Raw genomic sequence first — 18,521 nt, 5'->3', positions numbered from 1 at the left:
TGCTGAGTCAAAGGAAAAATTTTTTTCTTATCTTTCTGCTTTAGTTAATTTCATATTAGAATATTAAGTTAATTTCATATTAGAAACTGAGCAGTGAAGTCCATATTCTTCTTATGTATTGTTTTGCCATAAGCAGTGGGAGATCAAGTAATCCGAACCTGTGTATAACACCACTGAGGCTCTGTCTATATACCTTGATGGTTCTCCTAAAGGAAGTAGAAGGAAGGAAGGAAAGTATTATATATCACAATGGTGTCTCCAACACTACGATAGATACTATCGTCTTACCAAGAACAAGCAATATCCCCTTATTCTCTAGAGACTTTCAGTAGCATGAGACATTCATCAATATAAATTATTAGAGTAGAATTGTTAATAATCGTCGTACTATGATTTATTCAATGTGTATTATGTATCAGGTGCTTTTTCATACCTAATAGCATTTGCTATCCACAAAAATCATGTGAGTGTTCCCATTTTAAAGATAAGGGTGCTTAGGTTAAGTGGTTAAGTGCCAAAATTCATAATGTTCTTTGGCAGGCTGGGCAAATATTTGTGGGCAGATCTGATAATGCAAAATCTGTGTTATTTTCTCTATGACCCACTATAATTTCTAAGCCTGTTAGGTGTCAGCAGTTAAGCAATACTGGATTTCATTTATAATCATTGGGCCCTAAAATGATCCTACTTTGATATCTAAAACTATTCCATTTGTGGAAAATCTGTTGCTCATTCACTCTTTATATTGCCTTATATAGAGATGTTATAAAATATGTGAAGAAGAAAATATTTTTTTGCCTTAGTTTTTGTTATACTCTTTCTATTCCTCTTTTTCTGTCTTTGAACCCTATGTCTTCTTTCAGCTCTGAGTTCCCCGAATTCTTTATGTCCAATCTATCCATTATGGTGTAAACTAGCCACAGATAGCTATTTAGCATTTAACTTGAAATATCGCTAGTCTAAGTTGAGTGTAGAAAAACACCAGATTTTGAAGACAGTACAAATAAAAAGGATGTAAAACATCTCATTATTATTTTTACATGGATTATATGCTAAAATTTAATTTTGACATAGTGGGTTAAATAAAATTTATTATCAAGATATATTATTTGTTTCATTTTACCCAGAAAATTTTAAATTACTTGTGTGACACATTATTTCTGGTGGATGGCACAGCTTTAAACCGTCTTTTTTCCTCACAAGCCTATTTTGCTATTCATATCCATGCTTATGATTTAGACTTAATTCTTCAATATATTTCTTAAATTCTGTCTTGGCCTTGGCTTCTATCCCAATATTGTTCCTGGTTCCAATTGTCACTTGATACTCCTTCCATATAGCCCATCAGCAGTTCAAAGTGTATATGTCCCAAATTAAACACATAATCTTCCCTCCAGAATCCTCATTCTCTTTCCAGCTTCAGTTAAGATGCCCCTATTTTTCAAATCACCTAAATAAGTAAGCTTGGAATCTCCATGGAGTCCTGTCCATGCATCCAATCAATTGCCATTGTTAGGGACATCCATTTAACTTCTCTTCATGTTCACTTATTGTCGTGGTTACTAATTTGATCATGCATTAAGTCTTTCTAAACTGTGGCAAAGGAGTCTTGGTCTTACTTTCATGGTCCTATTTCTCTTACCTCTTTATTTTGCCTATTTAAGATTTATTTTACACCTTCAGGGTGAAGGCTGGGTTCAAGTTAATTTTAAAAAGGAAGAATGTCTATTATTTATATATACTCTATTTAGAGTTCTAAAAGTGATTTTGCATAATTATTCTGGCAAGTTAGTGGGAAAAACAGAAGATTTAGTAGAAAACAAGGAAGCTTAGAGAAATGGAATTGGTTGAGGACATGCTGAGAACATATTTCTCTCAAATTCTGGTCCCAAACTTTTTTTCTTATGGAGGTAGGAAAGATATTAAGAGCACTCCCTAGGAAGTCAGAAAAAACAAATTTTGGTCCCTAGCTCCACCCTCGCTGGATATGTTATTTTGTGCAAGTTACTTAATCTGTCTGCCTGAATTTCCTCTATAAAACAAGGAGTTTCCTCACAAGATAAAAAAATAATAATGTGTATAAAGACCTTTGTCTAGTTTGTGACACACAGTATTGCTTTAGAAAGGTTAAATGTAGTGTGACTAGTAGTCATAGCAGTAATTGTTTTATCAGGTTGTCTTGAATCAAATGATGACCATTTTTACCCTTCATTGTGATATAAAAATCATTCCAGGATAATTTTGGTTTATTTCAGTTCTAAGTATTATAAGATTATGAAACTCATCAAAAGCAATTTCTTGCTATTAGTTTCATTTCCTCAATGCAGCTGTGTGGAGGAGTATAGTATAGCTGAGTGGGGAGAGGGAAGAAGGCTCACTCTTTTTTTGTTTACCAAGTTTTGGCTGATATGGAAATTTTCCTTCGAACAGCTCAAGATGTGGGCTAACTAAAAATACCCTTTAATTTTGAAGAATTAATATTTATCACACCGAGCAATTCGAAAAGTGGAAAGCAACCACTGACTCTTGGACCCAAGATTAAAATAAAGCAAGGAAGAACCATAGAGACTAGGAGAGAGGAAAAAACAGTAGAATTTTCCTCATTCAGTTTTATATTATATCTAATTTTTGCCTAGGATTGTAAAGTATTAACATAGATTATTCATGACACAGGGTGGTCCTCACAAAATCATTGTGAGGAAAACAATAAAAAAAGATGTTGTCAAGTCCAGGGTCTAAGGTGCTGATACAGTTATCAAAGTCTTTTTCTGTTTTTATTCTCTTTTGTTTTTCCCCTGGGGAAACCTGCTCAGGAATCCATGTATGGATGTTGAATGAGTTCACCAATCTCAGTCCTAATTCTGAAAGTACTTGGTTTTAGGACATCTATGGAATAACAGCAAAGTGTGGCAGTGGGAAGTGGCTGTGATGCTGTCTCTGGAGAAATAGCTGCATCCTATAGCCCAGGGGGCTTTAGGATAGAAGTAAGGGGATTAAAAAATGGGTTGCAGTTTTAGAGTGGGACATCAGCTTGAAAGGAAAACCAGAGATAGTCAGCATGGCAGATGGGTAGAGAGTATGACTTGAGTCAGGGATGGGGGCAAGGTGAGATGCAGTGATTGCTCTGACTTCCCCTGGCCATTTGGCAGCTTTTAATGTGGAGAAGTAGGAAAGAAGCATGAGAATCCAGTGACACTTAGGTGTTGGAATCACAACCATTCTAATATAGTGGCAAACCTGAACTTGTTGGAAATGCTCATAGTACTGAGGGAATTAGAGGTAGGGAATTTCAGACAGGCTCCAAATGCTGCTAACATTCTCGATACAATGCAAAGCAACAACACTGAAAAAAGATAGTGTCTGATTTTAAAGGGCCCACAGTCAGTTTGTCAGAAGGGACACACAATTCAAAGAGAGAACACAGAACAAATATCTGCCAACATATTATAGGAACAGTAAAGGCAGTCAGAGCAGGGGTGAGGAGCAGGGAGGGGCAGATGGGAACTTGTTTAACCATAGTAAAGAGAACAAATATCCTACTCTTGGTGATTTGAGATCAGGTGGAAAAACCTGTATAAATAAATGAAATAATGTTAATCTTCAATGAACCTCTTTCTAAAGCAGAGGTACAATTCAGTCTCTTGGTTTTGTTCCTCATTTTCAGTCCTACCAGCTTGGATTTTAAAATGATAGCATATTGAAAATTATATTAATGTGATATGTAGCAGAAATTCTGCTCAACCCACACATTAGAGAAGCAATGCACCTAGAGGTTATTGACACCTGGAGTCATAGTCACAGATATTCCCAGATCAGTCAGGTTATTTCTGCAAATTAAAGCAGAAAAGAAAGAATGTTTGCATCAGGGAGAACTTACCCTGTTTACAAGATGCTGAAGCTGCCCACCTCCAGTTGACAGTTATCACGCATACCTTGACAAGTTTTTCACATCTTACCATTTTTTGAGAGAAGACACACAGATATACACATTTTTTTTTCAAGTAAAAATCCTCATATTTCAATTGGAAACTGATTCAAAACACTCCAAAACATTGTTCAGGCCCAACAACATATGTCTGTGGGTTGAATTTGGTTGGCAGTCTGCCGGTGTTCCACCTCTTCTTGAATTTATAGCTGCTCCTAAGAAAGCAGGAGCAGGATGTAATGATTAGAGAGAAATGAAGTCCTCCAAATAACTTCTGCAAACGCAAAAAATCCTAATAAATGTTTAGAGACTGACTAGCACATTCAATTACTCTTTGAAAAATCTCCATTATGTATAACTTTTTAATTTAGGTCTTTGTTTTGTTTGTCTGACTTTCACAACTAGGTTCATTTTCCGTATTTGGAAGAACAAACTATTCTGCTGCCAAACCCTCTCAATGTATTTTTTTAACCATTTAACTATGTTTTCAAAAGGTTGACGTCTAAATAATTGCAAATATAGTAACCCTTAGGTTCCCTGATGATATGGAATATGGACCAGAACATCTATACTTGTATCGATGCCTAATTGTATGGGAGATAAAAGAGAGTTTTTTATATCTTGAGTGGTAATAATAATGGTAACAACAATTTAAACATATGTGCATACATGCATGCACACACATACACATGTGAAATTCACAGTGCATAGAATGAGGAAATGTAACCCAAGAGTGAATGTAGAACCTATCTTATCACATCTGTTATCTATTAATAGATCATTATCTCTAAATTCCAGAAGTCATCATGATAGTGGATACAAGTAATACAGGAGACAGAAATGGAATTACTGTTCTATAATTTTTTAGTTAAATAGATAATCCTGATAGACATTTTTTTCTATTTTTAAATTATTTTTATTTTTTGCATTATAGTTGGTTTACAATCCTGATAGACATTTTAAAATTCTATGTACTTATGGATTCCTTTTTGACTTCAATGTGCCCAAGCCAAAAACCTATATTTAGCTTTATAGGGAGCCTAAATTAAGATGGAAATTTGGCTACACTTTTTCAAATTACAGGAACAATCAGTTATCTGGAACCTAGTTGGATAATGCATCTAACCATCTTCTCTACCTCCTACCTGCTGAGAAGAGGTCTCTGAACTCTACTTTGAGAAAGAGAAGCAAAACAGGGCTTATTTAAATGGGAAATATCCACTAAAAAATTCTGGATTGAGGTTCCAAGTAATGCAGTTAAAGCTCTTCAAGAGACAATAGCATTAAAAGAGCCAACCTAGAAAGAACGCAATTTAAGATATACAATATATGGAGCATATTGAAGGATCTACAAAGACAAGGATTGAAAAATAATCAAAAACTTTTACTTTAAACTTTTACTTTAAATAATGAACTTCTAAATATCTTTTGCTATTTTGCTATTCTTGGCTTCATCATAGAAAGCCTCACTGCCCCCAAAATTCAGATTTAATTTGAATGAAAACAATATTTTGTGAAATTTGTTTTGTTCTCACACTAAACATCCTTTGATGTTTAACAAGCAAGGGAACTGTTGTCCAAGTGTTCACATTGGTGGTATTTTCCTCACTTAGTTCATGATATAAACCTATTAAAAAAAAAAAAAAAAAAACTCATGGAGTTTTACCATAGACTTAGATTGCTTTTGGTATGATCCTTTTGGGTTTTTCAGTTATGTACAATATTTCATTTTGTAGCAATAGTTAGGACTGGATGTATGTTCTAGATAGCTAAACATCATATTTTAATTAATCCAAAATAGAGTATTCACAGTATTACTGTCACACACATTAAGTGTCTGTGTATCAATCTATATACTACCTACTCATCTTCCTATTCACTTCTCACAATTCTCAACTATGATCTTTACTACTTCTCCCAACTGCCAGCATATCCTAAAGTGAAATTTACTCCCAGCATCTTAATTTGACCAAGATTATCAACAAATATGAACCTAGTACCAATGGGCTTTAAAAATAAGATACTGTGGTAACTAGTGACAGTTTTAGGACAATGCAGATATGAAATAAAAAAATAACTTTATATAATTCTGTAGATTTCTTTCCCATCAAAGTTCATCATGCAGCTGAATCACCAAGGGTGATGGCCAAACATGTATTTTCTCAGCCTACTCCTCAACTGCATATCTTGGGAAGGTATGAAGAAATCTGCATGTTTATGAAGCTCCTCACACTGACCCTTAAGAATCACTGCTCTACAGCTTTCTTCTTCCTTACTACTAGGGATAGTTTTTTTCATTTTCAACTGAAGTTGAGCTATTTCTAACCCTAACTCCCAAAAGAAATCTTAGCTTAGTGCTGGTTATCTTTAACTAATTCCAGTGAAATGGAGTTCCATGAGTTCAATAATAAATTATAACAAGTGATTATGGCTTTTAGTCTGCACTTGTGATACACAAATCAAGTGTGTAGTTCTCTTATTTACAAGTTCCAGTGCCTCAGCAAGTCACACCTTCCTCATTAGCATTTGTTTTGTCCCTGACCACAGTTTCCTCTGTTGGAAACCTGGTCATTTATTGCCTAATTCTCTTGATAGGATTAAGGCCCTACTTCTACCTACAGTCTCCTTTGTGGGTAATTGATCTAGCTCTGCACAAATACCCAGTGTTCAGAACTCTGACAGTAAAAAACCTCCTAAGTGATAACCATCTGCAAAGCTGAACTTCTGGGTGTTGCTCCTCTCAGAATGGTTGCTTTTTCCCACCTGTTGGGTAAATTTTTCTATTCACATTGGATCCCCAGTTGCCAATATTTACCTAGACAGTGACCAGGTATTTACGCAATTATTAGACACAACTGCATCTACTGTTAATGTTTGTGAATAGGAGAGCTATCCAGCATCTGTTCCCTTCAGATGGAGAGTCATATCCTTGTCCTTTCTCACCTAGATAAATCACGAGAGATGACAGGTCCTTGGGAATGCACATACACACATGTATGTATACACATGTATATATATGTGTGTGTGTGATGCACATGTATATACACATGTATATACTTAAATATATATATATGTAAATGGGTTATTCATATAGCAATTTGTCCTTATCTCATACCAAATACAGAAATTATTTCCAGAAGAATCAAGTTCTAAAAACAAATGTTTCAACAACAAATGTTTTTAGAAGAAGATATAGTCTTATAGCCTTGGATTAGGCAAGGATTTAAGAGAACAAAAAAATGCACTTATCATAAAAGGAGATAAATGATAAATTGGATATATTAAAACTAAGAACTGCTAATGAAAGGATTAAGAGTAAAAAGCAATCTACAAGTGGAATAAAAAAAGGTCATCATTGCAACATATATCTTAAAAACAACTACAGATCAGGATATAAAAACAACTACAAATCAGTTACAGAAGGACAAACATCCTAATAGAGGAATTAACAAAAGTTTTGCACAAGTTCCCCACATAGCAATTAGCTACACAAATGAAGGTTTGAGTGAAATAATCCCAGAAAGAAAAAGTATATATTGTAGGTTTCCATTTATGTAAAGTTAAAAATTGGCAAGACTAAGAAGACAGAATGATGACTATCAGTGGCGGAGTGTGGTGGATAGTTGCTGGAAGGGAGCTTTGGCGAGGGGCGACTTCTGAAATGCTAATGCTGTTGAGTTTCTTGGTTTGGGTGTGGTAACACAAATGTGTATGGTTTGTGACAATTCATTAAACTTTTTGTAGACAAACACTGGTACATACATAAACACAAACTATTTAAAATGTATTTTATGCATATATAATTGAGCAAGAGAGAAACGAATTTTAAAATACATTTCAAAAGATATTCTGAAATATTTTATCTTAATGATGCTGTTATTGTCACAGCAGTGGACTGTATTACTGTCCCATTCTCAGACATGTCCTTTTGGCACTGAAATTCAATTCAATCAATTCAGAGTTTGAAGACATGAGCATTAGGGAAAGACTAATCGGATACAATAACAAATTTGCTAAATAAAACAAATGTCAGCCACATTTTACTACTGTCACTTACTGACTCTCGTTAATTACTGTTGAACACTAATTATGGAATATGCAGCTTCCCCATATTTTAACTCAGGCAGGCCAAGATGGAGATAGAGGGAGCCTGGTGTACTGCAATCAATGTGTGATTAGATTTAATCTGCTTGATAAAAGGGCTTTGCAACTGAGTCAGATCCTTTAAGAAATAAATACTATAGAATATGAAATTCTAGGAAATAAGCCATCACAGGTTGAAATGTACTTTTTGCACTTGGTACTCCTCCAACAAAGATCAGAGAATCAGTCCTGTCCCAGAGAGTGTCTGAGACTGCTTGTTTTGTCAATGTTTTTTTAATTCTGTGACTGCTGAACAAGTTGTTCTAGAGCTGATGTTTTCTCCTTAAGTGACATTTCATCATCCAGTGCCCTAAGATAGTCACCCTGTTTTCCCTTAATTGATACTTGTACGCAAGAGGCGGAAAATGGCTCAGCATTTCTTGCTAGATTAGGTCAAAACTGACAGAGGAAACAGAGAGGAGATTGCATTGCTTATGCCCCTTATGGTTCTCCTGTGTATCTAAGGAGATTGCCATTTCATAAAATTTCTTATGCTGCCTGAACATAATTACAATAGCTCAGGCGTTTTGTTCCTATTTGCTTTTCTATTTTTTGCTGCTTACCTGATCACCAGAGGGAAATTGAAAAGCAGTTCCACTAATCTTAACTTTATTTTTCTATGTCCTTAATAAGATGTAATTGTACCCTTGGACCTCTCTTCTTTAAATGCTTCATTTTGTCATTCCTTTGAAGTTTTTACCTTTATCTTCATTTGTTTGATAACCTGTAAGTTCAGAGTGTGGTTCCTAAAAACTTGCCCCAGATCATGGGTGCTCTTATCATAAGATTAGTGTTTATAAATAGATGTTATCTTATTTATTCTGATTTAAAGCAAATTAAGAAGCATCCCATAAGAATGCTACTGTTCATTGGGCAGTCTCAGGAGCTGGGGATCCATTCTTCTGGTTCTTTTGTCAACAAGTCTTTTGGAAAGGGATTATGCCTTAAACAAAGTCATCAGTGTTTTCCAGAGCCATAAGGTCCTCCTAATCCACCCCTAATCAACCATTTCCCCCTAGCTTTCCCAGCTAGCCACCCCACTCTGTCATTTGTTATGGATATTCACTTTGCCTTTCCTTAAATCTTGTGACCTCACCCTGTGCTGCTCTTGACACCCCTTTTCTGGCTTTTGGATCCTATTTATCATACAACATCAAGTTCAGTGTCACCTTTACCTGGAAATTGCTCTCAGTCCCATCCTCCATTGCACTCTTAACAGACTCCATGGTAAGCAAGCATGCTTATGTCTAATTCTACCCCAGAATTCTTAATAATTTTCACAGAAAACTATGGGGTCTAGAAAGTCTATTTCTCAGAATGGAGGCTCAATAATTATTTGAAATATAAAATCAGTTGCTTTTCTTCCAGTAGGATGGGGACTAACAGACTAAAATGCCCAAGGGCATGAGATCTAGCAACAGGATACCAAGGTTGCCTACCACACAGTTTTGTTTAGTACTTATTCTACTTAAAACATATTTTATATTTACTTGTCATTTTCACCATTTAGGATAGACATGTGCAGTGACAATAACTGTATTACAATTTATCCATGCAGCCGACCTGCCAGACTTTTTCACTAAATGCAGTCACCCAGAATCCTTGATAGAAGTTAACTAAATGCAAAGCCTTATTATCACATTTCCTGTATATAACACCTGCCCAGTCAAAGACAATGTTACCCAATGGGGTGGCTATGGTCAAATTCCTTTACTGTGATCTTCCTTTCTCATTATATTTGACATTTTTGAAACTGAGTTTTATTGTACTCTTTCCACTTATGAAAGTGGTCTGGGGAAATTAGACTTAATAGAGATGTAGAAGCCACAGGGAAAAAAAAAGAAAAAGAAAGTGAACTGGAAGGAAACTGAAATTAAAATGTTATTTTGGTAAATGGCTGCTCTGGTAGAGACGACAAACAATTCCAATGCAAGTTAATTACTGACCTGTCAGGAAAGTGTAGCATGGAGGTTGTGCCACACATTACTGGAGCTACCATGGTCACAAGTCATTTCCACAGGGGAGCAAACAGACCGTGCTGTACCACAGATCAACACAAGATCTTTCTAGGGGACAGAAATGAATTTCTCAGAGAAATAATATTCATCTGTGGAGTTTCCCCATGCTCTTAGACAACCTGGAGAAACAGTCCTTCCTACACGTTCCGGAAGAGGAATGGGGTCATAGCACCACGAGGGGTTCCTGTGTGTTAAGGCAGAGAGGACTGTAGCTTGTGGTGGTTCTAGTGACCAGACAGCTCAGTGCCACTCAGTGAAAACCCAGGCTAACACCCATGAAATGCGAATATTCTGGGGCACACTCAATGTTAACCTCTGAGACAGTTCTCCTCACAAAATCTGCAGGGGTGACCCATGTCAGACAAAAGAATCTTTCTATGTGGAGAAAAAGTATCAAGCCCCTGAAGAAATTTGAAATGCAAGGGAAACTTTCTCTACTGTCCAAACACAGAAACCTGCTAAATTTCAACCCGGTCTTAAATGTGGTCATTTTTTACAAATAAGAAATAAACAAAAAGGGTTATGTAAAATGGAAATATGGTATTGTTCATATTATTAGAAATTTGTATGTTTCTACATACAAATTTGATTTGACCCCTAGCCTGGGAACCTCCATATGCTGTGGGAGCAGCCCAAGAAATGGCAAAAAATAAAGTAAAATAAAATAAAATAAACCCATAAGGTGTTGGTATTAACAGGGGTGACTAACAAATATACAGAAGACATGAAAAGCATTGCTTCTTTGCAGCCTCTAACATTGTGAAATAACCATCATTCACTGGCCTTAGAACCATTGGCCAAAGTAAGTTATACATATTCTTTTTATTTTTATTTTAGTACTGTTATTTTTATGGCCACACCCAAAGTAAGCTGAGACCTGTGTTGAAGCTGCAATAACATCAGATCCTTTAACCCACTGTGTAGGACCAGAGACGGAACCCTCACCTCCACAGCGACCCAAGCCACTGCAGTCAGATTCTTAATCCACTTGGCCACAGCAGGAACCCCATGCATATTCTTTTTAAAATAAGAAGGACACTTGGTCAAAGACAGTTTCCTATTGGTAATGCTTTCCTAGACTATGTACTCTGGCATTAACTAGTTTCCACATTTGTTTTCTATTTCTATATTCTGCAAACATTTAATTAAGTCTCTTATTTTTTCAGGAATTACAGGAGAATTTATAAATGATTAATAGAAAGATTAACTAGTATACATGATCTGTACTTATGGATGTACTATGATCAATTCACCCAGTTTTATTTCTCTTATCTCTGTCAGGCTTCCTTGGTGATTCTTGTTACCTTATTTTCCCACATAGTTTCCACTTGGAGGTGGGGGTCTGTGACTATAGTAAGGATATTTGGAGATGTAAGATATGAGATTTGTTCTGGACCACTTGAACAAGCTGTGGCATCTTGGGGAAGACTCTGAGTTTCGGTGAACAGAAGACATGAAAAGCATTGCAGCATGAAAAGCATTGCAGCATGGATATAATGTCATGGTGCCTGTTCAGTTTCTTCTAGCTCAAATAACTCCTAATATACTTTTATTTTAATGTTCTGATGGGAAGAGATGTCAAAAATACACTTTCTAACTGAAAAGGGCAAGCTGCTGAGCCTTAGTGTAATTAACAGAGTGCAACAAATGACGGAGCTGCTATGAAATTTATGATTAGATGAAATATCACATTCATTTCTACGTGGGTATTTGCAGTGTAAGTGGGAGAATCAGGCCCAGAATACCACTGGGCCAAGTCTGCGAGCAGAACCCAAGTTTGTGTGTCTCTTACGAAGTGCATTCTCATCACTGTTTCCTGTTTTTAAACCAGTATTGAAAGTGGAACTAGTGCAACATCACAAGCTATTCTTGCTTTTCTCTTGGTACATATAAAAATCAGGAAGTCTAGAGAAATTGTGAAGCCAGTCTCAAGGGATTTTACATTTCAGTTTCTAACTCGGAGATGTTTATTTTGAGAGTTTTGTAAAATCAATGGATATTTTAGACAGATGCAAAATGAACTAATTTTTCAATATTTTCATTAGTCATTCACCATGCCTCTGTGTGCCTCCTGTAAGAATATAAATGCATAAGCCATCAATGTTTTCTCTAACAGAGTTTTCTAACAATAAGAATGACGAGTAGATGATATGTTATAGGAAGAACAAGGAAAATACTGGAAAGGTACATAGAGCACATGAAACTTATGGTTAAAATGCCTTACAGTTAACAAAATCCTTGATGTTACTAGGTTGTATAGAAATAAGCATAGACAAATATTATTGATTTTCCAATCTGCTCTACCAAATCTAGAAATTTGAGGGACAATGAGAAATGAAAACACAGATGTAACAACAGAATATGATTTCAAAACCTTGTGTATATTCTTGGTTTAACACAGAAGCCTCACAAATTAGAGCTTTTCATTGCCTTTCTGAGTACATCTTGAAATTGATACTTAGGTTCCTGGAATTACATTTACTCCCTAATGCTGTGAGCAAGTCATGATGGACCCTGGGGTTTGAGGGTTTCTTTTGACTTGAGGTTGGGCAGGCTTTATAATGGAGTTTGTTCCCCTGGAAACTTCTTTCATAACGACTCAGAAATTAGACCACATGGCAGGGTCATCACATCACATAACTCCAGGAGGCAGCATTTACTCGAATGTAATGCTAATATTCTAGTCACAAACGCTACCTGCCTCTAAACTTATTTAAGATCATACACAAAGTAGGGTATCAAAGCACTTCTACTGCAAGATATTTTCCCACATAGCCAGAGGAGTTTCCAGTCCGAGATTCAGGTAAATGATTCCCTGAGAGTTAATGGGAAGTCTAACTAATCATTTATGACATTAGTTTAATCATTTCTTTCCCATGTACATCTAAGTGATTCACTGAGTGGATGGATGCAAGTAAGGAAAAATAGATGATGGAGTTGCAGAAATGTTGACTCTGTAGATAAGATGGGACCCAAGGTATTACAGTGGGGGACTTTGGTAGCCAAAATATGAAAAGGATCATAGTGTGCATTGCAGTGGGACAACAAAAGAGTATTAGGATGTAGGTGAGGGGGAAATGGCAAAGTTGAAGGAGGGTAAAGAGAAAGAACCGTAAGTGGGAGGGATCCAAATACAACTTGTAAAATTTGGCCTAATTCAGCCCTATACATTTAGTATGGGAGGTGTCTAACAGGATGAATAAGAATAAATCATCTCTAAACCCACAAGTACAGCAGTTATAAGTTTCACAGCCACATTGCAACTGTTATTTCAGTCCATTAGGTTTCCTTCCTCCTGTGTTCTCCCTCCTTCTTCAGTTCCTGCTGGGGGTTCGGTGTCCTCCTCAGGGGAGAGAGTCCTGCTTCCCTCTGTCTTGCACTCCATTCATTCATACAAGACATCTGTGTGTTATGCTAGTGAAAGCCCTCTTCCCAAATTCTCTCCCTCAGAGTGTCTAGAATACCAGCCTCAGGTTGAGTTAGAGGGATGGGGCTCTCAGTTAATCCTTCAGCCCTATGAGAGGCTAGTAAGATGATTGGACTCATCCACACTGAGGCCAAATGGATTTTCAGGAAATCCAACAGTTATCTTTTTCTTGAACGTCCATGGTACTACAGTTTTCCCTGTACTGTAGTTTTTCTTCATGACTTATTTCAATATCGACCTTACAATTTCACAGTTATTTGCATACCTCTGCGCTGCGCTTTACCTGGGATGCCCATCCTGCCCTGACTTAGCTACAGTAGCAAGTGATCTTTTGCAGACTTTCTCTCTCCATGCCTCCGAGTTCCCCCGGGGTTTGTTGCCATTGCTTCTCTCTCCTCCTGGGCACAACTCTATTCTCAGTGAATCATTGATTTCTTTATTACATTTCCCAACCCACTGGAAAGCACTTGGTTGAAACAAACAAGCAAAAACCTAAAACACACAAAAAGGGTATCTTTAGCCCTCCAATTTTGTGCCCACCACTCAGGACAGTCTCAATAAACATCGACTAGATAATCTATTTTCTGTGGGTATGAATCTTTAAGAAAAGGTTTTGTCATTTCCTCCATTCTCAGAGCAATGTGGTGCTCTGCAAAATTAGAAACCACCAAATATTTGCAAATACGAGAACAACAATGAATAGTATCAAGTGAATGCCTTTGTAGAATAAAATAACAAAAGAAGCTGAATAAAGTGAAAAAACAGAGTGTGGTGGGTTATCAACAAAATGTGAAGATGGGGGTTAGATTGGAAAGGAAGTGATAGCTAGAGGAGAGAGTGAGAAAAGAGAAATAATGTTAACACTGGGAGGGGGGAAAGTTCATCTTAAAAGAAAGATCTGAAGAAGGAAAATTTTGAAATTCTTTTCTGTAGCCTGTCTCCAAGAAGAAAGAGTTGGGGGGAGCCAGATAAGAGAATTTTTAAAGAGACCTTTTGACAGTAACACATCACTAGGCAAATTATGGGTTAATTGTGTAATCAATGCAAGAAGGCAAGTGTTGATTTGACCCTGAATTTTATGCATTCTCTGAGGAAGCAACATGTTCTATAAATGGCACATGGTGGGGCTATGAAAATACAGTGGCTTCATGCTCTTGGTCAGAAGATAGTGGCTTTTGGAGTTCCTGCAGTGGTGTGGCAGTAACAAAACCAACTAGTATCCATGAGGACTCAAGTTCAATCCATGGCCTTGCTCATTGTGTTAAAGATCTGTGAGTTGTGGTGTAGCTCGCAGATGTGGCTCAGATCCTGTTTTGCTGTGGCTGTGGTGTAGCTGGCAGCTGCAGCTCCTATTGGACCCCTAGCGTGGGAACTTCCAAATGCTACAGGTGTGGCCCTAAAAAAAAAAAAAAAAAAAAAAAAGAAGACAATGGCTTTAACCTGAGTATTTCCCTCACCAGTATTGCAAACACACCACCTTTAGAGTTTGAATCTAATGAATAATATGGAAGATCAAGCCTTGAATGCACTCTAAGGAGAACCTAGATTTTTTAGAAAAGATTTATATGTTTAAACATAGATTCCCCTCAACCCTCATCCAGATCCCTTGGGCATCAGATCATACCAAAGCGTTTACATTGTTCCTTTCTGCCTAAAACCACTGAGCTCTGTAAATCTGCAGTAATATTTCTTGAGCTCCCAGACTTTCTGCACAGCAGTAACAAATGAAAAGAACCCTACAGATCCCAGCAATCCTCCTGGTTGCCCATGCCCCCTCACTATCATTTTTCTCCAATGATGAAACAGAGGTCCATGGACTTGTATAAGGTCACAAAGGTGGCCATTAGAGATAGTGCTGCCACTAGAAGTCGTCATGGGTTCTTTTTAGGCAACCTGTCTAATTATAATGAAGCTAAGGCCTCCATTACAATCACATACCTAGGTTCTCATTTTATTCATTCATACTTACTTCATTCACTGAAATATACTCTGGAAAAAAAAAACATGCTTTTAGTAGTAGCATCTTTATAAATGTAAAAGATACATAGATTTGCTTCATTATTTTGAAATAATGTCGCTTTGCTAAGAAAAAATGAAGGCCTCAATAACAAATTCTACACAGAAAAAAAGCCAAGTGTGTTATCCTGTACTGGGGTAGGTGGAGAAATGGCTGTTTGTATCATCTACATGTGATTGCATTTACTTTTAAAACTCTCTGTATCTTATTCTAGTTATATAGGTGAGATTCCCTCATATACACATTAGTGGTCATATTTGATGCATTTTAAGATCCTTATTAATGTAGTTGTCATTATATTTCTATGAAATAGTGGGGATAAGATTTTTTCTTTTATAATTTCGAGTTCTATTGAAAGAGCTATTTTATTCTCAGATAACTATTTAAAATATATCTCATATAGGATTATGAAAATGAATATATGGGCAAAATAAATTGGTTAAGGAATTCTTAATACAACTTTCCTATAAACAATTTTGTTAGCTATAACTGAAGTATATTAAAGTGCATGTTTAAAGTGTACAATTTCATCATTTTTAAGATATGTATATTGCTGTTAAACCACCACTGCAATCAAGATAACAAACATATCCATCACCTCCTAAATTTCCTTGTATCCAGGGTCCACCCTCTTCCTAGGCAATCACCAATCTGTTTACTCTCACTGTACATTAATTTGCATTTTCAAAAATATTGTATAAGTTAAATCATAAGCACTCAATAAGAAGATTTATTTATTTATTTATTTTGCTTGGCTTCTTTCCCTCTGCACAGTGAATTTGCTGTTCATCCATGTATCTGATCGTATGCATAGTAGTCCATTCAGTTTTTATTGTTGAGCATTTATCTGTTGTGCAGACAAACTAGAACTTCTCTATCCATTCATCTGTTGATGGACAACTGGGCCTTTTTGGGTAGAATAAAATATATATTCCTCCACTTCTTTATACTCAGTGTCCTTAAGAAAATTGTTAGTCACTCTGATCCTCACTTTTCCCCTCTATAAAAATACGAGTTTAATATCTATCTCATAGGAGTTTTGTAAGAATTAAATCAGCTAGTTGCTTGATACATAGTAAATATTCAATAAATACTGACCTTCTTTATGGCTTATTGCTCAATTTCCAAGCTGGTATCAATTATGAGGAAACACTTTTCCTCCCAATCATTTTAGTATCTACTCAACTTGAACATTACCATCATTCTAGACCCACTGTCCAACAAACATAGGAGTCCTGATGCAGTTGGCTCTTTAAATGTATCCTTTTTGTAGATTATACTGGCTTCTGTAACTCACTGGTGACAATTTTCTCTAATGTACCCCTGGGCTCAGTCTAGCTATGGGGTGTCTATATAAGGAGACAGGGAGGCAACACTCAGGCTAGAAGAGGGTGTGTTTCTAGAGGCTTTAGAGTCTATATCTGCATTGCAAATATTCTATTTTAAATGCGTAGATCTGTTCACTTGAGGAACTTGTGAGGAGGGGCAGTTGAAAAGGATTATAGATTTGGGAAACAACTATAAGCCCTCCTGGTCCACCCAGCCAATTTATTTCCTTTGTTTTCTTTTTCTGAATTATTGTTTTCTCACAGCCACTCTTTAAAAATTTGCCCACACTGGATTTTTCTGCCTGGATCAGACTCCTTCTATTAAAATAAACGTAATTAAATAAATAGTATGGATTCATTTTCTTTTTGTTCATAGTCTTCCTAAATATTATATCCAGGTAAGCTACTAAATCTAGTTCAGTTGGCAGATGGCAGTGGACAAAGGAATTTTAATTTTTCCCTGTGGATATTGCAAGTGGGAGTGGGCACTAGGACTCTGCACCCTGCTAAGAGGCCAAGCCTACATATTTGATAGTCAATAGGACAAGCTTCGTTTGCTCTACAACCAGTTTTGCTCACTTAAATTTGACCTTATTCACACAGGTTTTTGTTCAACAAAAAGTTTGCTGGTGGTAGTGTCTGAAGCTGGGGTAGGATGGAGTTGGGTAATAGATCAATGATGTGAGCGAAAAGAGCATTTACCCTAAAGATACTTCATTGGCAACATCATTTCTGCATAAGGAAAACCATATCATCCTGCCATTAGAAGTTCCTTAATCGAATTAAGGAACCACACAAAACTTAATTGTGCTGACCATTAATTGAAATCCTCTGGCAGGTATACAGTAGTGTCCAAATACAGAGGTCCCAGTTGATAAAAGCACTGCATAGTAACTACCTTCTTCTTCACTAAAGAGGCAGAGAATTTATTTCATTTTTGTACCTTAATGATAAATAGAGACATGCACTCCACTAGGAGTTTTTCATGGAAAAGTATATAATTTAGAATAATGTAATGCTTTTATATTTCATCAGGATAACACTGTAATATGCAGAAATCAACAAATTCTGATACCTCTGTGGAAACACTGAATCCCACTCGACAAGCCACCGGAGCTGTGCAAATGAGAATCAAAAATGCCAACAGCCACCACGACAGGCTGAGCCAAAGTAAATCCATGATCCTCACCGATGTTGGGAAGGTCACTGAACCTGTAAGTCCAATACCCCAAGTTTCCTAATACAGAATTTTGTAACAAAGAAGAAAAAAATCTAATTAGCCTTGTTTTGTTTGTTTTCCTAATGTGCATGAGAAAACTGTTTCTGTAATGCATTTTATCTTGCCTACTTATAGTCATAATAATATCCCCAGTTGTGAGAGAAGAGCTGGGCTTAATCCAGAGTGATAAAGTGGATTTGGAGCTAGACTGAAGAGCACCTTTGACTCATTTTAAGGGCCTCCACTATCATGCTTCAGTGTCATAAAAATAATGAGGTTATGCTAGCATGTGGTGTTTGTACTTCCAAATACAGTACATCACTTTCAGAAGCCAGAGGCTAAAATTAGCTAAGAATAAACTGAGGGGGAAAAAAAATCTTTAAAAAAAAGTGAAAATCTCTTCCTTAAAATCTCCCAACAATATATGATATTGGACATTACAAT

At 36.5% G+C, this 18,521-nt stretch overlaps 1 protein-coding gene across 4 annotated transcripts in view; it reads left to right on the top strand.

Moving 5' to 3' along the window:
• ARHGAP15 (Rho GTPase activating protein 15) overlaps positions 1–18,521 on the top strand; it is a 619,196-nt gene that overhangs the window by 9,550 nt on the left and 591,125 nt on the right. For all 4 annotated transcript variants that reach the window (XM_021076338.1, XM_021076339.1, XM_021076335.1 and 1 more), the window contains exon 2: positions 17,894–18,072. In XM_021076338.1, the coding sequence (XP_020931997.1) occupies positions 17,908–18,072 (165 nt within the window). In that variant the 5' untranslated portion in view covers positions 17,894–17,907. The remainder of the gene's footprint in view (positions 1–17,893; positions 18,073–18,521) is intronic.

The sequence above is a fragment of the Sus scrofa genome, chromosome 15 (assembly GCF_000003025.6).
Source record: "Sus scrofa isolate TJ Tabasco breed Duroc chromosome 15, Sscrofa11.1, whole genome shotgun sequence".
In the NCBI taxonomy this organism is placed as follows: Eukaryota; Metazoa; Chordata; class Mammalia; order Artiodactyla; family Suidae; genus Sus; species Sus scrofa.
Note: the sequence above shows the minus strand (reverse complement) of the source record. Positions and strands in the feature narration are given on the sequence as shown.